The sequence below is a fragment of the Podarcis tiliguerta genome (assembly GCF_965153285.1).
Source record: "Podarcis tiliguerta genome assembly, chromosome: 7".
Classification (NCBI taxonomy): Eukaryota; Metazoa; Chordata; class Lepidosauria; order Squamata; family Lacertidae; genus Podarcis; species Podarcis tiliguerta.
Genome location: NC_139540.1, coordinates 75,012,589 through 75,036,202, shown reverse-complemented (window position 1 = coordinate 75,036,202; position 23,614 = coordinate 75,012,589). Strand labels below are relative to the sequence as shown.

The 23,614-nt window shown below is 44.8% G+C and overlaps 1 protein-coding gene across 1 annotated transcript in view; it reads right to left on the bottom strand.

Annotated features, from left to right (window-relative positions):
• DNAH5 (dynein axonemal heavy chain 5) overlaps positions 1-23,614 on the bottom strand; it is a 159,857-nt gene that overhangs the window by 114,948 nt on the left and 21,295 nt on the right. Inside the window, exons 6-18 of the mRNA XM_083449239.1 lie at positions 21,758-21,895; positions 19,995-20,171; positions 17,914-18,027; positions 16,952-17,059; positions 15,940-16,062; positions 13,288-13,503; positions 10,133-10,240; positions 9,086-9,171; positions 7,201-7,522; positions 4,695-4,901; positions 3,102-3,273; positions 1,175-1,320; positions 34-196 (exon numbers count right to left, since the gene is read on the bottom strand). Of these exons, the coding sequence (XP_083305365.1) occupies positions 34-196; positions 1,175-1,320; positions 3,102-3,273; positions 4,695-4,901; positions 7,201-7,522; positions 9,086-9,171; positions 10,133-10,240; positions 13,288-13,503; positions 15,940-16,062; positions 16,952-17,059; positions 17,914-18,027; positions 19,995-20,171; positions 21,758-21,895 (2,080 nt within the window). The remainder of the gene's footprint in view (positions 1-33; positions 197-1,174; positions 1,321-3,101; positions 3,274-4,694; positions 4,902-7,200; positions 7,523-9,085; positions 9,172-10,132; positions 10,241-13,287; positions 13,504-15,939; positions 16,063-16,951; positions 17,060-17,913; positions 18,028-19,994; positions 20,172-21,757; positions 21,896-23,614) is intronic.

Here is a 23,614-nt window from a genome sequence, read left to right as displayed (position 1 = left end):
AGCCTCAAGCAGTGGTGGAATGCCAGTCCTTACCTTCATGCATTTCCTCATTGCTGCTTCCACTCAGAAACTTATTGCCAGAATCCCCTCTGATTTGCCCCTCCGTGTCCAGTAACATGTTGATAAGCTCGTTTGCTGCTTCCTCCACCAATGAGCTTTTCAGGTGCAAAGTGCATGCTCCCTTCGTACAGAGTTCCTGCAAAAATGCCAATATCATTTAGATTTAATTTTTTTTCTTTTAAAAATCTTCTTTTTTATTTTGACAAAGTAATAATAATAAACAAATAAGAATAAATATATGCACCCCACCACCGAGACCATTCCGTTGTAACTATCCAACCTCCCAAAATTTCAACACCTGTTGCAATGGTTTGACCCCTTTCCGTTTTAACAGTACAAATCCTACAAACACCTTCCATATTTCCTCAAAATCATTTCTCCTGCATATTCCCTGTATTAGCTTAATGGCACATGTTAATTTATCATTAATAACCATATCACACACCTCTTTATACCATTCTTCCATTTTATATTCACCTTGCCCCTTCCACTTCCTAGCTATCGTAATTCATGCAGCTGTCAATCAATTAGGTTTAATTCTGGCTTAGCAATGCTAGCAACAAGACAGCTGTGTATGTAGTTCTCTTGAGTTACATAAACACATGGAAAGAGCCAACAGTCTTTGTTGCATTTTTGTCTCATCGTTGATCCAAGGAGCTCAGGGAAGCATATATGGGTCTATACAGACACAGAGAGACAGACACACAGACATGTCTGCTGTCACCATCCATTTTATCTTCCCAACAGCCCTGTGAAGCAGATTGGCTTGAAAGATAGTGACAGGCCCAGGGTCACCCAGTGAGATCTGCATAGCTGAGCAGGAATGATTTTGAACCAGAGTCTCCCAATTCCCAGGCTGGTATTCCTACTCCACACTCACTGTGACTATGTCATTTCAACAGAAACAAACAGGCCAGTCTTCAGAAGGCATCTGCTCAGCTCTGATGAGGCAACATTCCAGGGTGAACAGAAATGCCCTTTGCATTATTTTCTATGTGCAGGGAAGTGTGTGTGTGTATGTAAGGACATGCAATAATGCAAGTAGCTGAAAGTGGTGCAGCTCAGGCACAGGTTTACTTCCTCAGTGAAGGCTAGGTGTACATGATGACTATACCTTTGTCATGTGAAGGAATTGCTCGCAGGTCAGCGGATCGTCTTCAGGGAGATTGCAAAGGGGCACAGTGCTCATTTCTTGAAGAACAGCATTGATACGAAATTCTATTAGGTCATTTACTCGATCAAGCAGCAGCTCAAGGTCAGCTTTAAGGGCAAGGAAGAGAATAAATATAGTTAGGCCGAGTACTTTCAGAAGCCACTTTCCCCTCCCTTTTAAGCATGTGTTAGGAAATTCTTTAAACCATCATTACGGGGTGTAATGTAGCAGCCAGATGAGAGGGGAGAGGGCTTTTCATCATCAAAATCTTGAAGAGGATAGTTGAAAAATATAAAAACTTTTTATAAAAGAATGGAAATGGTTTACTGAATATTTACAAACAAACTGTAAATAGATAAGAACATTGGCAGGATTGCTGTAATAACCCACAATTTTATAAGAGTCTATATTTAAAGTAGATAAATAAATGAGTAAGTAAAGTTAATTTGGAATATGCAGAAGATATTAAAAATAAATTAAAGGAACCGCAGAAAGAGGGGAAAGGAAGTAGAATTTTGAAATGTTGAAATGATTGTAAAATTATTGAAATGTATAAAATTAAATAAATAAATTAGAAGAAAAATAAAAACCAATCACTTTTTAAGAGTTTCAGAAGTGAAACAAAACTGCACACAGGCTGAAACATAGACTTGGGACTCAGCTACACGGCTGCAAATACAGCGTTTTAAGTGTGTTGTAAGTTTATTATATAATTGTGACACTAGATGGCACTGGTGAGCTAATGGTAAATTCCACATATACTGTGGTTCCTCAGGTTACATACGCTTCAGGTTACAGACTTCGCTAACCCAGAAATATTACCTCGGATTAAGAACTTTGCTTCAGGATGAGAACAGAAATTGTGCTCTTGCGGCGCGGCAGCAGTGGGAGGCCCCATTAGCTAAAGTGGTGCTTCAGGTTAAGAACAGTTTCAGGTTAAGAACGGACTTCCGGAATGAATTAAGTACTTAACCTGAGGTACCACTGTATTTTAAAAACGTTTTTAAAAAGCATTTTCACAGTGTTTTTTACATATGTGTAGATTCAGCCATAGAATGGCTAACGCTACAAGACGTGGAATGGCTGGTGCTGCCACACAGCAAAGCTATATGGGAAAGGTATGATTTGAAGCATGGAAATAGCAGGCAATGGATCAGGTCTTTAATCTATTCTCTACCTCTTTTCCCTACACATACGCACAGCTTCTTCTCTGCAAGTAAGAAGCTTTCTTTATTGCTTTACAATGGTTTGGTCAACAACTGGTGTTCCCAGCCCCATGTCTTCTCCTAAATATCTAGCTTGGCATTAAAAATAAATAACCTATCACACTCTATATCGTTATAATTTCCACTTATAAGTAAGGATAAAAGGATGAGTAGTACAAAGAAATAGTGATAAGCTTCCTGAACTCCTTCCTGAAGTTCAAAGTCTTTATCCTGGCAGTAGAGAAGACAACAAAGATGAAACAAAAGAACAATTGTACAGTAAGTCTAGCTGGCCAAACACTAATTTCTTCTTGATGTCATTTAACACACCAATGAACGTCTGTGCTTTGCACCTAACAGTATACAGTAAGTCTGCAACTTACGCACATTTAACATGTGTGCATTCAGCAAAAAAAAAAAATCAATAAATTTAAAAGGGTGGAATGGAAAAATGACTTTGGCAATCTCACCCGCCATTGAACCTGATGGGTTTTGACTATACATGATTATGGCTTTGGGTGCGATCCCCGGAACATAACCCCTGCGTAAGTTGCAGGCTTGCTGTACCACCAGGACCGAACAGATCACATGCAGAGTTTGAACCGCAGTCCTGATCATTAACAAGGCACTGCATTTGTGTGCTCATTGGTTATAAGGGTCTTATTCCTAATGATAAGACTTACCGAGCTTATCCAAAATATTCTGTAAGTACTTCTCAATATTCAGGGATGTCCAGGTCAGTGTGGTCAAACCAGGCTGGATCGCATCATCCACTTTCGCCAAATGAGGAGCCATTAGCACATGAAGGGGAGTTTGGATTTTTGATTTCACTCTTTTGTATTCTGCCAGCATCATCTGAAATGAGGCCCAGGAAGAATTGTAAACATGCAGCATGAGAATGGCACTCAAAGGTACCAGCATCCCTTAAGATACCCCCGAAAAATCTCAGTATGTGTGTTATTCCTACTGGTGGATCATGTCCTCCCCATTTTGTAGCCCTGTCTCTTTTCAATGCGGCCACCATTTTGTGTTATGCCGTACACCCTACGGCAGCCATTTTGTATTATGACACACCCCACAGCAGCCATTTTGTGATAGGCACCCACAACATGCTCTCAAAATCCCAAATGTGCCTGCCGAACCAAAAAAAACCCTTTATCCACTTTATCTTGTCAAGTTCTGCTCTACAGATTAAAGACATACTTGGACTACGTTCAACTGACTGGGTCACAAGTTGTCCATCAACCATGTATTGTGGCCTGGCAATATATTTTATAACCATCTTGTTTTTGCTATCCTGGAAAAAGCCACTGCTGGGACTCAGCTACATTAGTAAAAATAAAACGTTATAAATGTGTTACAACACTGTGACACCAGATGCCGCTGTAGAGCTGAAATTGGAATTCTATGAAATTTTCCATTGTGAGCTTTAAAACTGGTTTTTTTCAGAGTATTTTCACAGCTTTTTTATAGTTGTGTAGATGCAGACTTGGCAGCCATCTATATCTGACAGGGTGGGTCACAGTATGTCAAACCTGGTTTAAAGGGTATCAGGATACAAAGAATATGACAATTTGCAAGGATACTCTTTTTTTTTTTAAGGTTTTGCTGTAGTTCATCTCATCATTATACTTGATAAGCCTCCAAGTTTACCGGAGGGAACACCTAATCAAATTTAGTGACATATGAGGATATAGTTTGAGTTCCTCACTAGTAGTTTTATAATCATTTAATGTGTCAACACGAATAGATGTTACGAATATTGCAGTTGTTGTATAAGGGATTATTAAGATGACTGGAATGTAATGGAAATTAATAAGATTTTGGAACACAGAAATAAAGCAAATAATCCAGCCAACAATTCTAGCACGTGGGGAGCCACCTTATCTAAATTATGTAATTCAGTATTTGAACTTTTGGTAGTAATAATTGAATTATAAATTGCTATTGTTATAATGAGGCTGTTATTGGATTGCAATTGAAAAGTAATAAAAATGATTATCAAAAAGAAAAAGAAAAATTTAGCGACATATAGATAAATTCAGTAGGAAAGACTACATAGCAATTAAAACAAGACAGGATTTCAACCTACTGGCACATCCCGGAGATCCTTAAAAAACTGTTTTATCTCTAAAGGGTCATATGTAAACACCGCATGAAGTAAACTAAAAAGACTGCACGAGGATAGTTTATCCTGGGACATCAGATATCTTCTTAAACCAGCGAGATGACTTTCCCATAGATGCAACAGTTAGGTGGAAGAAATCCAAGAATACCTGCAGCTTATTGAAGTTCTGTTTGTAGGAGTCACGTTTCTGTTGAAGTGCAACAGCAAAGGGTGGGATGTCTAGTCCCATGCGTGACATGCACTCTGTTTCCCTTATTAAGGTGAGGATCTCTGGGTCAAAATTGACAAATATTTCTCCTGGCTCTGGAGCTTTCACCAATAACGAGGCCTGAAGCCCGGCTCTAGTTAGGTGGACCTGCAGACAAGATATGTTACAGACATTACTGTCATCAAGAGGAGCTCGCATCTGGCTTTGTGCAAAACTATCACCTTACACCAGAGGTTTTCAACCTTTTGGGGTCCACAGCTCCCTTGACCAACTGCATTCTTTCTGATGCAGCCCTGTAGGGCTCAGGAGCCCAGTTATGCCACCCCTTGCCTGCAGAGCCGGCAGCCCCTCACCCTATTTTGAGCTTCCTCCCTTGTGAGCTCAGCCTACTCTCCTCTCCCCTCTCCTTGGGAGTCCTCCGGGCAGCCACAACTGCCACCCCTGGTCTCTAAACTGCCCCAGCCCCACCCCAAAGAGTGGTGCCTCCTCCCACGACCCCACAGGGGCCTGGGAAGCATCCCCTGGCCAACCCCAGAGACACTATTCACCTGAGGAGCTTATAGCCAGGGCTGCCTCAACAAACAGCTAGGCAAGCCTTTGGGAGGCAGAGATGCGAGAGGGCATCAGAGGAAGGGAGGGAGGGAAACGGGGATAGAGGCCTGTGTTGCCCGTGGCCCCCTGACCATCATTCAAGGCACCCCAGTGTGCCATGGCTCACTGGTTGAAAACCCCTGCCATGCACAAAAGCAGGCGCAGCCCAATCTAACCATCTGAGAAACTGGGATGCAACCAGTCTCAGAATCCTGCTCTTCTAACTATCTGGAAGCTTTCCATAGACTTTTGATTGCTATAGACTGGCTTGAGGATGAAGTTAGAAGACACAACTAGTTGATGCCTTTTATGCTATGCACTTGAGGAAGCCATCCTGCGTGGAAAATACAGCCCCAGAAGCCCTTTTCAGTAGCCTGGAACCCCACAAAAATACCTAGAAGAATCCTTCATGCTCATGGGTGGGTTTCAGTGTTGCGCTCTTCCAATTGTTCTGTCTGCGCAAGCGTTTCAGATTACCAGATGGAATGATTCCCCTCTCCTCCACCCATGTGCTGCTATGGGGGTTCTCCCAACACATACACCCAAGTCAATTTGTGGGGCCGTAGGGGAGGCGAGGGGGAAAACCCCATTGGGCAAGCAGAAGTCCTTGCACTGCAATTCCACTGATGGGGCTCATTAGGTAAATCCCACCCTAAGTAATGAAGAGGAAGTAACATATCAGCAAGCTACTGGGCAGTTCTGTAGTTCTATGGTTCTAGCAAACTGCAGTTCAACATTCACATCCAGCAAGGTTGGAGAAATGGCACTTTCTACACTTCATGGCGGGACGCGAGTGGTGCTGTGGGTTAAACCACAGAACCAATTGCCAATCAGAAGGTTGGCAATTCGAATCCCGGTGACGGGGTGAGCTCCCATTGCTTGGTCCCAGCTCCTGCCAACCTAGCAGTTTGAAAGCACACCAGTGCAAGTAGATAAATAGGTACCGCTCCGGCGGGAAGGTAAACGGTGTTTCCGTGCACTGCTCTGGTGTGCTTTCAAACTGCTCTTAGTCATGCTGGCCACTTGACCCGGAAGCTGTACGCCGGCTCCCTCGGCCATTAAAGCAAGATGAGTGCTGCAACCCGAGTCAGCCATGACTGGACCTAATGGTCAGGGGTCCCTTTACCTTTACTTTACACTTCATGGCTACACAACAAGCCCAGCTCTGAACCAATGTTGATCTTGGTTCTCCTCTCCCAGAGTTCCTGAAGCAAGGAGCCCTATTTCTGTGCTAGCCTTGCCAGAGACAGAAGCTGCTGTTGACACATTGCATGCACATTCTCACATGCTGTATATTCAGAAACCTTTCACTGAATAACCCATGTGAACATAAGGGGGGGGGGAATTATACTGAGTCAGAACACTGGTCCATCTAATCTTATACGGTTTCATCTCACTGATCATGGCTCTTCAAGACCTCAATCAGGAGTCTCTCTGTCCTGCTATCTGAGAACCTTTTAACTCAAGATATAAAAGACTGAACTTTCCACAAGCAAACTTTATATTATACCACTGAATCCTGGCAGCAATAAACCCACCCAGATTAGTAAACAATCTAATATACTCATTTCTGCTGAGCAATTTCACTCAAGAGAACACATTTTGTATACTATTTTCACTAATCTGCACATTAATGTGCCCATTGTTGTACATGCTACTCAGCTGGAGAACTGCATTGCAAAATTCAGAGAAGTGTAAATTTAAAGGGGACAACTGTGTTTCGGTTCGTGTAGTGTTTCAGAAAGTGTGAATTGCGCCAGCTTGCCTTAAACAGGAACTCAAATTTCTCCCCATCTCTAGCATCAATTCATACCACTTGAATTCCACTACAAAAACAACAAGAACGCCATCTTACCTGTTGAAGCCAAGCCCTGTGGTAGACAACCTCAAACTCCAGAAGGACTTTGGCCACCCTGTTGTAGTTGCGGATTATGGACTTGGCTTCTGCTGTCTGCAGAACGAGGGGGTGCTTCTGGAAGAGATCCATGGGTTCTTGAATCCTGTGGAACAGCTGCCGAGCCCACAAGATCTTACCAGCCACAGGAGGAAGGTTGCGCCCCAGCGGTGGGTCATTCTTTTGCTTGGAGTACAGCTTAGAGACCATCTCAATGTCATGACCATAGTTTTGAAGGATTATCTTGTATTTCTCATCAATGCCGAGGTCAGGAATTCCTAGTCTGCAAAGAGAAAGCATCACCGCCAGGAGAGGTTTGTGAAGACGGAGTTAGTTCATCGGTTTCTCTTCACAAGGTTGCGTACCAAGGCACTGTCTTGCCAAATGCAAGGCGGTTCTTACACCATCAAAACTTAACACAAGAAGGAGGGAGGGGGAAGGAACAGAGGCAAGAAGGGTAACCATATTAGAATTACTACCTCCTCAATATACAATTGGTCTTCCGGTTGGGTTTTCCCATACTGGCACCCAAGCCACAAAGTTCCCAGGAGAACAATAAAGCACACTGACATGAAGTATTTTGGTTTATGGGTTCAATTAGGCAACAAGTTTATTTATTACAGGTGTGAGAGGTTTGGCTTCAGCATTGTGGTGAAGCTAGGCTATATCTTGACTCCTGCCCATCTGCAATGAGTCCACTTAAGGGTAAACTACCAATAGGGGGCACCCTATGACTTACATCACATAGGGGCCCCCAAGGAGTCCCCGTAGGGGCTGTGACATGACCCTAGCCCACATCCAGGCTTCAGACAGAATTCACACCCCGAATCCCTTTAACAGGGTACCCTTACTGAGGAGGAGCAGGCGAAGGCTACAACCTCCCCTCCATCCAGGCAAAGGCTTAAAAAAGCTAAAGGACCCCTGACAGTTAAGTCCAGTTGCACTTTACAGGCCAAGGGAGCCGGCGTTTGTCCACAGACAGTTTTTCCGGGTTATGTGGCCAGCATGACTAAGCTGCTTCTGGCACAATGGAACACCGAAATCAGAGCAGCACATGGAAACACCATTTACCTTCCCGCCAGAGCGGTACCTATTTATCTACTTGCAGTTTTGGGCATGCTTTCGAACTGCTAGGTTGGCAGGAGCTGGGACCAAGCAACAGCAGCTCACCCCATCGCGGGGATTTGAACTGCCGACCTTCTGATCGGCAAGCCCAAGAGGCCCAGTGGTTTAGACCACAGTGCCACCCATGTCCCCCAAAACAAAGGCTTACCCAATGCCTAACTGCCACTCAAGCCCAACGCCCACCCTGAAAGCTGATTGGCTGAGGAAGTCCCACAGGGGGCAGACTCTAACAACGATGACAAGAGGCGGCATCCTTCTGCCCCCTTGGCCAGTAAACCATTGAGACCCGGCTGCCTGGCCACAACGCCACCCACCAGGAAAGGCGAGCGGACTTCACAAAACAAGTCTTATCAGTGGAAGACCTACACAAGGACTTTTGCTTGCAATGGGACTTTCCTTCCTCTCCACCCCCGTGAACCCCCCAAAATTGACTCCAGGGGGCACAGGAGAACCCTCAGAACAGCTTACAGGGCAAAGAGGGGGTCATTCCCTCTGGCAAGCTGAAATGTTTGGGTAGACAGGACATTTGTCCTAGCATGACATTGCATTCCACCTACAGAGTTGGAAGACACCACAAAGGGCATATAGACTCTAGATGATAAATTAACATTCTTTTATCTGTGAGCAACACTTTGAAAAATTAATTCAATAATAAAGGATGGCAGGGTTACAGAAGTACTGGTAGTTTCACATTAAATGATTTATAGGTAATCATCTTTACCTTTCGAACTTTGTCAGCATACTAAGGGCTCTTTCGGTGTTTGTAATCTTTTCAAAGGTAATATCCATAAATGCCTGTAATTGTTGCTGCAGGAGGAAAATATGAGGATGGAAGATGTTTATCAATTATATTCTAAATTAACTATCACAACCAAAGGACCGCCTCTTTCCGTATGAACCTAACCCAGACCCTGAGATCATCTTCTGAGGCCCTCCTTCGTGTGCCTCCTCCTCAAGAGGTCCAGAGGGTGACAACACAAGAACGGGGCCTTTGCTGCAGTGGCTCCCCGTCTGTGAAATGCTCTCCCTGGGGAAGTTTGCCCGGTGCCTTCATTATACACCTTTAAGCACCAAGCAAAAACATTCCATTTTAGCTAGGCCTTTGACTGATTTGGTTGACATCCTAGGCCCTTTTAAAATGTGGGGGTTTGTGGGGGGGGGGGTTATTGGGTTGTTGTTGTTGTTTTGAGTATGTATTTTATGGTTTTGTACTTTGATTTTGTTCTGTGAACCGCCCTGAGAGCTCCAGGTATAGGGTGGAAGAAGAAGAAGAAGAAGAAGAAGAAGAAGAAGAAGAAGAAGAAGAAGAAGAAGAAGAAGTAGTTATGTAAAGGTAAAGGGACCCCTGACCATTAGGTCCAGTCGTGACCGACTCTGGGGTTGCGGCGCTCATCTCGCTTTATTGGCTGAGGGAGCCGGCGTACAGCTTCCCGGTCATGTGGCCAGCATGACTAAGCCGCTTCTGGCGAACCAGAGTAGCACACGGAACCGCCATTTACCTTCCCGCCGGAGCAGTACCTATTTATCTACTTGCACTTTGACATGCTTTCAAACTGCTAGGTTGGCAGGAGCAGGGACCGAACAACAGGAGCTCACCCCGTCGCAGGGATTCGAACCGCTGACCTTCTGATCGGCAAGCCCTAGGCTCTGTGGTTTAACCCACAGCGCCACCTGCGTCCCATATGTAGTACATAGTAGTTATGTAGGGATGTATTTATTCTCAGTGACAAGGGTGATCAAGAATAAAATTTGCAAGTATCAAACTTACATGAAGATCATCTGTTTGCTTGCAGAACTCTTCATAGTCTTGATCAAAATCAGTTTTCCTCTGATCTAAAAAGTTGTACTGCTTTTTCTTCATGGTGGCAACAATACTCTAAATATAATTGGGAGTGAATATTGTTATAAAGGTGAATTAATCTCACCCGTATAGGACTGAACATTTACTTTTTCTCCCCCAGTGCCCGAGTAAAAATAAATCTTTCACATGGGGGTGAGGGGACCTACACAGCTTATATTTATAATAGTGTAGCTGATAATGCTAAAACGCAGGCAGCATTCATTAACTAGATAATAAAGTTTTGCACACAAAAAGGCTCAACCCAATGAGTTCTCATTTAAAAGCCAAATTTCTTTCAAGGAAAATAAATACTCAAACATGCAAAAATGTGCAACACTTCTGTAGAACACACTCTGGTGCAATTATTTATTTTGACAAAGGATATATAGAAGTAGAAACATAGGAGTTGAAACACAACGTCCCAGTGTTATTTCCTTTCATTCAAAGGCCTCCAGTGAGAAGCAAAAAAGTCGTATTCATAACCACAAATCACAGCATTAAAAACCCTGGCGCAAGTTACCTCCCATTGCTCCTGCATTGCCGTGGTCTGTACAAATGAAAGTACAATAAGATGTCTTACTACATTAATAGTCAGCAACTGCAAGGGGGTGAGAGGTCTCTAACGGATTTCTCGACAACCTCGACAAACTACAATTCCCAGGATCCTCGGGCAAAACCTATTACTGTTCAGCTGCTTGAAGACCAATATAAAATGTGCAGCAAGCGAAACACTGGATTTGGGTCTAAAACTCCCTATTTGGGTCTTGTTCTCCCTCGGGTGGTGAACTATGCAATGCATCATGTTTTACTATGGGAGGAAATGACCGAGAGCTCCTTTATACAAATACTAACCAATTCCCATGTGAAAATCGGCCAGAGCAGTGTTCCACAGCACCCTGAGGTGCTTTGAATGATGGTCAGGGGTGCTGTGGGCAACACTGGCCTCTGCCCCTCTTTCTTCCCTCCCCTCCTCTGATGCCCTCTCGCCATAGCTGTCAACTTACAGATTTGAAAATAAGGGACCAGCAGCCTCAAAAATAAGGGATCAGCAGCCATAATAAGAGATTTTCCAAGCACAGGTATGTTCACCTTCTGAGCCCCTCCGACCAAAGGCAGAAAGCCCAGCCAGCAGCCAAATGAAGCCTCAAGCGGTGGTTCCACAGAACAGCAACCCGGCAAAGGGGATGCAGCAAGGAAAACCACCGTCACCTCTCCGCTGGGAAGCGCTGAACAAAGGCAAGTCCCCAGGCAACGCGGCCGATTTGATCGCCACAAGGCATGCAAGCTCCACCCCCCAGTCGTTCTTAGACTCCTTATTGGGTGAGCAACGCAGCCAAGCAACACAGCTGGAGCCTCCCTCCTCCCTGGCCAGCAGGGAGGGAGGGAGGGAGGGAGGGAAAGGAGCTGCTTCCTTTGAAACCCGGGAAATTTAAGGGACATCATCAGTAAGGGACAGCAGCGGGACACGGGCTGGGATAAGGGAGTTTCCCGCCAAATAAGGGACAGTTGACAGCTATGCCTCTTGTGTTTCTGCCTCCCAAAGGCTTCCACAGTGGTTTGTTGCAGCGGCAGCCCTGGCTACAATGTGCTCCCCAAGTGAATGGTGCCTCTGGGGCTGAGCAGAGGGTATTGGTTGCCAGCCCTCGCTGTTGGGAATGGACAGACAAGTGGGAGGCCAGGCAAGCAGGCTGACCTTTCTTGTGCTTGCTGTGTGCATGGCCTACCTGGCAGCCAGGTGCCCAGTGCTGAAGGGGAGCCTTTCCGCCATGCAGGCAGGGCATTGCCCACCACTGCCTCCCCAATCTTTGGCCAGTCTCTGTCAGGCCACTAAGGCTGGGGGCATCCTCTTCCCAGGCCCTTGTGGGGCAGTGTGTGGGGGCACCTCTCTTTGGGGCAGACCAGGGTAGTGGCGGTGGTTGCCCAAAGGACTCCCAAGGAGAGGGGAGAGGAGAGGATGCCAAGGGAAACCCCCCCCCCCCCACAAGGGGAGAAGGGGAGGGTGTTCAGAAAGGGACAAGGGGCTGCCAGCTCAGCAGGAAAGGGGGGACATAGCTGGGATCCTGAGCCCCACATTGGTGCCTCATAAAGAATGCAGTTGGTCAAGGAGCTGTGGACCCAGAAAGGTTGAAAGCCTCTGGACCAGAAGCAAGAGCTCATGCCTAGCATTAGGCAATTAATGCATGGAGAAATTTAGACAGGCTTAGTGCCAGCTTTTGGCACACTTAGGCAAGTGTTTGGTTGCAGCAGTCCCGTCATGAGCATGACAGTGGCAGAAAGCTGGAACATACGGCTCTATGGCACAAACGTCCTGGGCTTAGAGGGCTCGAAACCCACTATGATGATCAAGGAGAATCAGGTGGAAGTGTGGCAGGAAAGGCCTTCCCTTGTCATAACAGCATGCCCTTTCTTATCGCCTTGACAAAATGCGACCTTAGCCTAAAATGCATTTTTTCTTAAATTCTGTCCCTTAAGATATACACCTGAGGTTTGCAGGTTTGTAGATAGGGACAGTGCTTTTGGGGGGAGAGAATGATGACAACAATAATAATAATGTGCCGGTACTTGCATGTTGATGAAAATGCAGTGGGTGCCAGCACAAAATGGCTGCCTTGAGCAGCAATACAATGAGCTGGCTGTAGTGTAGGAGAGAGAGAGAGAGTGAGAGAGATGAGGTTGGGCTCAACTAAAGGTAAAGTTAAAGGGACCCCTGACTGTTAGGTCCAGTCGCAAACGACTCTGGGGTTGCGGTGCTCATCTCGCTTTGCTGGCCGAGGGAGCCGGCGTACAGCTCAGGGCCATGTGGCCAGCATGACTAAGCTGCTTTCTGGCGAACCAGAGCAGTGCACGGAAATGCCATTTACGTTCCCGCCAGAGCGGTACCTATTTATCTACTTGAACTTTGATGTGATTTTGAACTGCTAGATTGGCAGGAGCAAGGACCAAACAACAGGAGCTCACACTGTTGCTGGTATTCGAACTGCCAACCTTCTGATCGGCAAGCCCTAGGCTCTGTGGTTTAACCCACAGTGCCACCGCGTCCAACTACTGATGACTAAATCCATTTAGGTTGGCTTTCTGCATACCTGGTATTTAGTGGCCATCACTTCTAGTCCTTCCATCTTGGAGTCTTGCAAAACTGAGTAGGTTGTGATGGTATCGAAGATGTGCATAATCTTAAGTAGGCGGCGATGAAAGGTTTCAAATTTTCCAAAGATATACATCTCACTGAAATCAAACTGGCGCTCAGATGGACTCTGTTCCAGTTTTTGTTTGGTCTTGTGGAAACAGTTCTGGTACTCCTTAAGACCGTGAGCCAGGAAATAAATAAATAGATGGATAAATGGAATTGGGTGCCATGACAAAAATGACACAATTGTTTACGACACACATGATCAGCAGTATACAGTCATACCTCGAGTTGAATGTGCTTCGGGTTGAGCGCATTCGAGTTGTGCTCCACGGCAAACCAGAAGTAATGGAGCACGTTACTTCCAGGTTTCGCCGCTCGCGCATGCGCAGACACTCAAAATGACATGACACACATGCATGAAAGCGGCAAAACGCGACCCGCGCATGCACCGTCGCGTCTTGCATTCCGTTCAGGATGCGAACTGGGCTCCGGAACGGATCCCGTTCGCAACCCGAGGTACCACTGTACTAGGTTGCTTTGATACAGTACACTGACTTTAGGTATTTCTTTGTATAAGTCAGAAAAAAATATATCCCTTGATGAAACACTACTATAACAGAATATTTTGCTATGTTTCTTGACAAATCCTTCACACTCTTCCTTATCCCCTCCAGATCTTAAACCTTGATTGTAGAATTTGTCATTGATTCACTGTTATATATTATACCAGGGTAGTTAACCTGCAGCCTGTGAACCACATCTGGCATCGCTAGAGGTTTTTTGTGCCATCCCAACAATTCCACATTTTTTTAAAGTGTTTTCTTTTGATATTGGTTGCATCCAGTGATTTTTGTATGTTTGCCCAGTGTTAGTATTTCATGCACCCGATGCTGCAGATGTGATTGGTGTAATTCACACGCCTGTCTGGGGGACCGTGGGAACAGAAGACGGGCTTATCTCTCTTCCATTGTGCGTACTGTTGGACTGTACTTTTGCTTTTACTTCGTTCTGTTCTCTCTCAGAGCTGATGAGAGAGGACGCCATCATTCTTTGTCTGTACATAGTGTGTAAATAAATACGTAGATTAGCTCTACGATGTCTCACGCTTCTTGCTGTGTAATGCTAGAAGACTAGTGTGCATATACCATCTGATATATGTCGCTGAGCGCACTGGAGAAGAAGGAAAATGCCTTTTCCAGAGTTGCGCATACCGGAGGACGCTTGGACAGCAAGGACTGCAGGAACACCTCAGGGCGTTTTTTCAACATTGGTACATAGCTGTCAACTTACAGATTTGAAAATAAGGGGCCAGCAACCTTGAAAATAAGGGATCAGCAACCAAAATAAGGGATTTTCCAAGCACAGGTATGTTCAACTTCTGAGCCCCTCCGAGCCAAAGGCAGAAAGCCCAGCCAGCAGCCAAACGAAGCCTCAAGCGGTGGTTCCCACAGCGCAGCAACCCGGCAAAGGGGATGCAGCAAAGAAAACCACCGTCACCTCTTTGCTGGGAAGCGCTGAGCAAAGGCGAGTCCCCGAGCAACACGGACGATTTGATTCTGCACAAGGCATGCAAGCTCCACCCCCCCAGTCATTCTTAGACTCCTTATTGGGTGAGCAACGCAGCCAAGCAACACAGTTGGAGCCTACCTCCTCCCTGGCCAGCAGGGAGGGAGGGAGAGGAGCTGCTTCCTTTGAAACCCGGGAAATTTAAGGGACATCATCAATAAGGGACAGCACTGGGACATGGCGCTGGGATAAGGGAATTTCCCTCCAAATAAAGGACAGTTGACAGCTATGCATTGGTAGCAGAGGATGGTTCTGAGACATCACCCTCTGGAGCAGCGACACCGGTTCTGCGTCCAGGGGGAACCTGCTGGTCGACACAGAAGCATGGAGTTCGGAATGAAGCTGAACTGAGCCGGTAAAACAGCCTGAATTCCAGACCTGCTACTGGAGTGAAGGAGCTGCAAGTCCCTTGATTTATGAGGTAATAAAATCCTCGGGGAAGTGAGCACCGTATGTTTGACACGCCGCTTTCATATTTTTAAAAAGAAAGCATGCTGGCTGCTTCTGTAAGTTCCCCCACTGTCGTACTGCGATGTCTAAAGTTTTTCTGTGCTCCTCTGAGCCCCCACCCCACATTTTAAACTATTCTTATTCTTATTAGGTTTGTATTCTGAACTTTATCCAAAGATCCCAACATTAAAAGAACATAATTTGTGCGGCATAATAATAAAAGCATGATACAGAGTATAACAATAGACAGCATAATAATAAAATAATAATCCTAATAACAGCCTCCACCCCCACATTTAACAGGCCAGACTATTTAATGTCCAAAGTCCTGGAGAAAAAGGAATGTGTTCGCCTGGCGCCTAAAGACATGCAATGATGGCACCAAGCAGATCTCCCTGGGGAGAGGAGAATGAATAAGGAATGATTTAAAAATAGTGGGGAAATGTCAGATAGCCTTGAGGACTGAAGTTCTCTCTACACCCACTTTAACCCTTCAGCCACACCCACTTTGCCGTGTGACCCATGGAGGGTTGACCATGGCTCATTGTAACGGTTAGCTACCCTGTCTTATGCCACGTTATAAGGTTACCTGCTTAAGTCGTATAGCGGCCTGTATTTTTTCCAGAACTACATCTTGCGGCTGATCCCAGATGGTTGCAGTGTTATTTTTGGTGATATAAGCTTTGCAGGCAGTTATCATTTGATTTGTAACCTACAGGTAAAACAAGAAGCTTAGTAGTCCCAGTCAGCTTTTTTTGTGAAATCAACAACTGTCTATCCCTGTTTTGGCTTGATCCAGGCCAGGCATTTTGCTAAGCGTAAAAAGCAATCCATCTCCGATGCTCACAAATGTAAAGCAAAGAAATCTAGAGGAGCTTATTTTTCATGAGTTCCCTTGATGCCTCCCCAAACTACTAGGGAAAAGAACCCACAACAAGAGAAATTTCACATGATAAGCATCATGTGAAGCCATATCCAAAAAAATACATCTAGCTTCAGTAGGCTACAATGAAATAACATACAAGTTATTGAAAATTAGCTCTAAGAGATTTATCAGTGACTCAACGGATCTCCATCCCAAAACTGAACGGATCCTAATTTTGGCAACTTAGCTTTCTACTTTGCATCTTTTTGCATTATTTCTTCATATGCTATATTTTCTATTGAAAGAAAGCTCATTTATCCACTCATATGATTAACTATGGCTGTGTTTGCACATAATCCTAAGCCATGGCTTGCTTTAACCATAGTTTGTTCAAGAAACCATGAGTAGTTTCACAGAAAAGCAAACAAGCCATAGCTTGTTTCTCAAAGCTTGGTTTCTTTTCCTGATGCTCTTGCCTTTTGCATCTGTATGCAAGACTGTTCGGTTCAGATATAACGCCATTGTTAAAACAAGTGAGGTTCAGAAACCAAGAGCAAGCCATGGTTTCACATCATGATGTGTTGCCAGAAAACAAACCATGGTTTAGACATTCAAAACACATACACTTTTGCTAAACAAACCATGGTTTAGCATTCTAAGTCTTTTAATTGTTCACAATAGCCTAACTTCAGTTCCCAAGAAAAAGAAAATAATTCAGTACAGTCTTTGCACCTACTTTCACAAACAAAGACGTTATCTTCTCCGACGTGTTATAATAGCGTGAGATACTGTGGATCATTTTGATAGCATGTATGAGTCCTGGAATAGCATCTACCATCGTCACCTGAAATGCCAACATGTCAGTAAGTGCAAATTCTTGTGTGTGTCATTTGGCCAAAGTGATCACTTAATAATATTATTCAACATGGACCAAGAGAGGTATCATTTTGAAGACACAATGCCACATGCTGTTAAAAATATAAGGTTAATATGCAAAAAATGTAATGTTTGTGTGCATAGTGTATGAAAAGATTTTGCAAAGAGACATTTGCATTGTGCAGTAGGTTAAACACTAGGTAAATTTGACAAGGAGAAACTGGAGATTTTCCATGAGTATGCTACTGTACTGTAATTTCTGGAGATGAAACTTGAGAACTCAATATCACAGCGGGAGAAAAAGCCAGCAGCTGCAGCAGTGGGAACTTAGCTTGTTGAACAAGCAATAATAATAATAATAATAATAATAATAATAATAATAATAATTTATTTATACCCCACCCATCTGGCTGGGCTTCCCCAGCCACTCTGGGTGGCTTCCAAAAAAAAATTAAAATACTGTAATACATCAAACAAGTTACTTAGTTTCTCTCTCTGGGAGCAGAGAGAGGCAATTACTGAACTGAATTAAGTGCTTAAAGAAGACTGGGATCCATTACTAGTATGTTTTACTTTGCATTTTGTAAAGTTTATTTGTAAATATTGTAAGACTGCTTTCAGTAAAGCTTTGAAACCCATTCTTGTGGACAACAAATTCATTTTTCCACTCTGCACAAGGGATTTAGTTAGCAGTGACTCTATCTGCAAACAATTTGATTAAATGTTAGGATTCACTATCATTCGCTTATGGCCTGGAAACTCCTTTGCTATACAGAAGCATATCTTTATAACAATGATTTGTTTTTTTAAAAAAAAACTTACAGGGTCACTGTTGTACAGAGGGTCACAACATTTCTCAAGCGTATACAGATACTTCACATTATCTTTAGCTTCATTTGCTGCATCTGTGATCCGAGTGTCCAGCTCTCGCCAACTCTTGGAAAATTAAAATGCAAAAAATATACTTTACTTTAAAAAATTTAATCTTTTTTTTTAAAAAAAAGGGGGGGAATTTCTGAAATGCTTTTGCCCTCAACAAATAATGAACAGAAATCCCTGTCTCAGGTCAAAGAACCACAATAGCTCATCCTGTGAAAGCAATAAGAAGCTGATTCAGACCAGCCTCCCTCAATTTATTTCTTTTCACATCTCTTGAACTACAATCCCCATCATCTGCAACTATTGGCCATGCAAACTGAGATTGATAGGAGTTGTAGTCCAATCCATGCAGATGGCACCAGGTTCAGGAAAGCTGCTCTTATCAACATATATTTACCCCTTGCCTATGTGCTAGGAAATTGCTGCAGGTCAATTTGTATTTAGGGGTATAATTAGGGGTTTAATTTATTAGGGGTATAATAAGGCCAAGGATAAGGGACATGGGTGGTGCTGTGGGTTAAACCACAGAGCCTAGGGCTTGCCGATCAGAAGGTCAGCGGTTCGAATCCCTGCGACAGGGTGAGCTCCTGTTGTTCAGTCCCTGCTCCTGCCAACCTAGCAGTTTGAAAGTACGTCAAAGTTCAAGTAGATAAATAGGTACCACTCCGGCAGGAAGGTAAACAGCATTTCCATGCGCTGCTCTGGTTTGCCAGAAGCGGCTTAGTCATGCTGGCCACATGACCCAGAAGCTGTACGCCGGCTCCCTTGGCCAATAAAGCGAGTTGAGCGCTGCAACCCCAGAGTCGTCTGTGACTGGACCTAATGGCCAGGGGTCCCTTTACCTTTACCTTTAAGGCCAAGGATATATCATTCATTTTATTGTATCAAAGTATATACCAAGCATAAGGAACATTTAAGAAGCAAGTTAAAGCCTTTGTTTTTCAACAGGCATAATTTCCTGTGCTAATCTTCATGAATTGTACAGCAGTTTTATATACAGTGGTACCTCAGGTTACATACGCTTCAGGTTACAGACTCCGCTAACCCAGAAATAATACCTCGGGTTAACAACTTTGCTTCAGGATGAGAACAGAAATCATGCTCCGGCGGTGTGGCAGCAGCAGGAGGCCCCATTAGCTAAAGTGGTGCCTCAGGTTAAGAACAGTTTCAGGTTAAGAACGGACCTCCGGAACGAATTAAATACTTAACCTGAGGTACCACTGTATATTTGTAGTAGTGCAATTGTTCTGTTACTGGAATGTTGTACATTATACTATCAGCTCTTTTACATTTTATAAGCTGAGCTGAAAGGCTCTCCCTGTGTGTTACTATATATGCATGTTATTTTTTATTGTTCTAGTCCTGAAATGTACCAGTACATTTTATTACGAGCTGCCCTATGGGCTAACCCCAATTGAAAGGCTCAGTGCGTGTTGCTATATTACAAGTATTAATTTTATAGTATTTTATTGTTCTGTTTATGGAACATGGCACATTTTATTATAAGCTGCCTTGTGAGCTGTTGCACTGGGTGGAAAGTCTCTCTCTGTATGTGTGTTTGTAAACAGGTATTGCCTTTAATACTTTAATAGGGATGCGGGTGGCGCTGTGGGTTAAACCACAGAGCCTAGGACTTGCCGATCAGAAGGTCGGCGGTTCAAATCCCCGCGATGGGGTAAGCTCCCGTTGCTCGGTCCCAGCTCCTGCCAACCTAGCAGTTTGAAAGCACGTCATGTGCAAGTAGATAAATAGGGACCGCTCCGACAGGAAGGTAAATGGCGTTTTCATGTGCTGCTCTGGTTCGCCATAAGCGGTTTAGTCATGCTGGCCACATGACCCGGAAGCTGTCTGCGGACAAACACCGTCTCCCTCGGCCTATAGAGCGAGATGAGCACGCAACCCCAGAGTCGGTCACGACTGGACCTAATGGTCAGGGGTCCCTTTACCTTTTTTATTGACTTTAAAGAAAAAGGAATGGGGTTCTAAATCTTATGAACACACCAGCAATTAACCAGCAGACTTACCTTCAGAAGTTTCGATTTAGCAGCCGTAAGCACTCCGAGCACAGCCTTCACATCTGAGGTCTTCAGCTGGTCCACCAGGTAATTAAACTTGGACAGACGTTTCTTCCAGTGATCCAGCTCTGCGCGTGGCCCCAGATCATCTGCTTCCTTCCGCAGCTGGCTGTTTTCTGCAATGACCTACAAAGCCACACAGGAGGTTATTATCAGGCGAATATGGGAAAAGCTAATTGCTCTCAGTGGACTGTGTGCAACCTGCTGGGCTTTCAGTGTTAACATCTTGAATCTGGTTGGATGCTGAGTTGTAATGCTAAGCAAGCTAGGAAGAAACTGACGGTTTACTTGAGAAATGCACTTTTCTCCTAATGAATTTCCATTAAAATTTCTGTCAGAAAGATACTAGCAGTCAGCAGTCAGCAAGGCCCTTAGTATCATAATGATGAATTATAGGTTTGGTTTTTTAATAATAATCATCACAATGTATAGTAAACTATTCAAACCTGGAATGCTGTGCCCAATTCTGGACACCACAATTTAAGAAGGATGTTGAAAAGCTGGAATGTGTGCAGAGGGGGGCAACCAAGATGATCAAGTGTCTGCAAACCAAGCCTTATGAGGAACAGTTGAGGTAGCTGGTTATGTTTAGCCTGGAAAACAGGAGACTGATAGGAGATATGATAAAAGGTAAAGGTAAAGGTACCCCTGCCCATACGGGCCAGTCTTGACAGACTCTAGGGTTGTGCGCCCATCTCGCTCAAAGAGGCCGGGGGCCAGTGCTGTCCGAAGACACTTCCGGGTCACGTGGCCAGCGTGACATCGCTGCTCTGGCGAGCCAGAGTCGCACACGGAAACGCCATTTACCTTCCCGCTAGTAAGCGGTCCCTATTTATCTACTTGCACCCAGGGGTGCTTTCGAACTGCTAGGTTGGCAGGCGCTGGGACCGAACAGCGGGAGCGCACCCCGCCACGGGGATTCGAACCGCCAACCATGCGATCGGCAAGTCCTAGGCACTGAGGCTTTTACCCACAGCGCCACCCGCATCCTAGGAGATATGATAGCCATCCTCAAATATCTTAAAGGGCTGTCACATGGAAGATGGAGCAAGCTTGTTTTCTCCTGTTCTGGAAGGTAGGACTCAAACCAATGGCTTCAAGTTACAAGAAAGGAGATTCTGACTCTACTGGAAGAACTCTCTGACTCCAGGAGCTTTTCAACAATGGAACAGTCTCCCATGGGAAGTTGTGGAGTCTCCTTCCTTAGAGGTTTTTAGTAGATGTTGGTTGGCCGTCTGTTATGGATGCTTTAGCCGAGATTCCTACATTCAGTATATTTGAAGGAGCGTCTCCACCCCCATCATTCTACCCGGACACTGAGGTCCAGTGCCGAGGGCCTTCTGGTGGTTCCGTCACTGAGAAGCCAAGTTACAGAGAACCAGGCAGAGGGCCTTCTCAGTAGTGGCACCCGCCCTGTGGAACGCCCTCCCAACAGATGTCAAAGAGAACAACAACTACCAGACTTTTAGAAGACATCTGAAGGCAGCCCTTCAGCTTTTAATGTTTGATGCATTACTGTATTTTAATATTTTGTTGGAAGCCACCCAAAGTGGCTGGGGAAGCCCAGCCAGAAGGGCAGGGTATAAATCATAAATTATTGTTGTTGTTGTTGTTGTTGTTGTTGTTGTTATTGCATCGGGTTGGACTTGATGACCCTTGGGGTCTCTTCCAATTTTACAGTTGTAGGATTCTACGATTCATCGAAACATCACCTGTTCAATTTGCTTAATCCACACTTTCATGCAGGCCTCTATCCGTTCCAGAGTCTCCGTACTATTTGATGCCACCAGGTAGTCTGCAGGTCCCTTGAGGGTTTTCAGATCATAGGTTTCACACTTCTTCAGATTCACCTAAGCAATATTTTAACCAGTTATTGTTCCATGTATACGTTCAGTAACCCATTCACCCAAGGAATTGTGGCTGTGCACAGACTAACCTCAAGGTTATTGTCTCTGCAAAACGTAAGACCCAGTCACTTTGAACTTCACACTGCCCTGCTCTAGACTTCAGCTGAATAAGGTGAGGTAAAGGTAAAGCACCCCTGGACGGTTAAGTCCAGTCAAAGACGACAATGGGGTGTGGCGCTCATCTTGCTTTCAGGCCAAGGGAGCCAGCATTAGTCCACAGAAAGCTTTCCGGGTCATGTGGCCAGCATGACTAACCCGCTTCTGGCACAATGGAACACTATGATGGAAGCCAGAGCACATGGAAACACCATTTACCTTCCCACCACAGTGGTACCTATTTATCTACTTGCACTGGTGTGCTTTCGAACTGCTAGGTTGGCAGGAGCTGGGACAGAGCAACGGGAGCTCACCCCGTCACGGGGATTCAAACCGCCGACCTTCTGATTGTTGGCTTTTCGCAGTAAAGTAACGCTGCAGAGAGCTTGCTGGGGAGAGCTTGCATTAAAAAGAAAAGGGACTCAAAAATAACTTAAACAAGGTTTTAATAAGAAAAACAAAAACTCCTTATACACCAAATACATCTACAAACAAACACGACCCAACCACCAACCCATCCCCAGCGTAAAAAGCAAAGCTAGGTGCTGCTCCTTATATACTACACCCAATTCCTGATGCAGCTCAATCAATGCAACTCAGCAGCACCTGCCATGCTCCACAGCTGTAAAGCTGGATCTCGTCAGCTTGCTCTGGCCCTTGCTCCGGCCCCTTAAAGGTATACACATTGGGTGAAACAATGATGAACCTTTACATTTAAAGAAACAGTTCAACACTGATCAGCAAGCCCAAGAGGCTCAGCGGTTTAGACCACAGAGCCACCCACTGAATAAACTGCATTAGCAGCATACCTCTGCTTCAGAATAACAATGGGCCGTTGCCCACATGACCTGCTTATGTGCTTCCCTGAGGCATCTGGTTGGCCACTGCAGAAACAGGATGCTGGACCAGACAGGCCTTTAGTCTGATGCCACAGGGCTGTTCGAACATTCTTAGCATATAATTTTCAAATGATGCTACCAGTAAATGCTGGGAATGGACACTCAAGAAACCTTGGAAGCTTGTCCATTACTTAATTCAAAGAGTACAATACCATTGGTGCATACTTCACAACCATGTCCTGTTTTAATAATAATAATAAATAATTTTTTTATTTATATCCCGCCCTCCCCAGCTGAGGCCAGGCTCAGGGTGGCTAACAACAATAAAATAATACAACATTCTAAAATCATTTCATTAAAAAATTGCTTCAAATCAAATTGATGGCAACCATTGGGCTAGAGTTCTGTGAAGATTGCCAAAGGAGGGAGTCAGGCTGTGCCCTGGCCAAAGGCCTGGTGGAACAGCTCTGTCTTGCAGGCCCTGCGGAAAGATGTCAAGTCCCGCAGGGCCCTAATCTCTTGTGGCGGAGCGTTCCACCAGATCGGAGCCACAGCCGAAAAAGCCCTGGCTCTGGTTGAGGCCAGCCTAACCTCTCTGTGGCCTGGGACCGCCAATATGTTTTTGTTTGAAGATCGTAAGTTCCACTGTGGGACATACCAGGAGAGGCGGTCCCATAGGTATGAGGGTCCTAGGCCATATAGGGCTTTAAAGGTTAAAACCAGCACC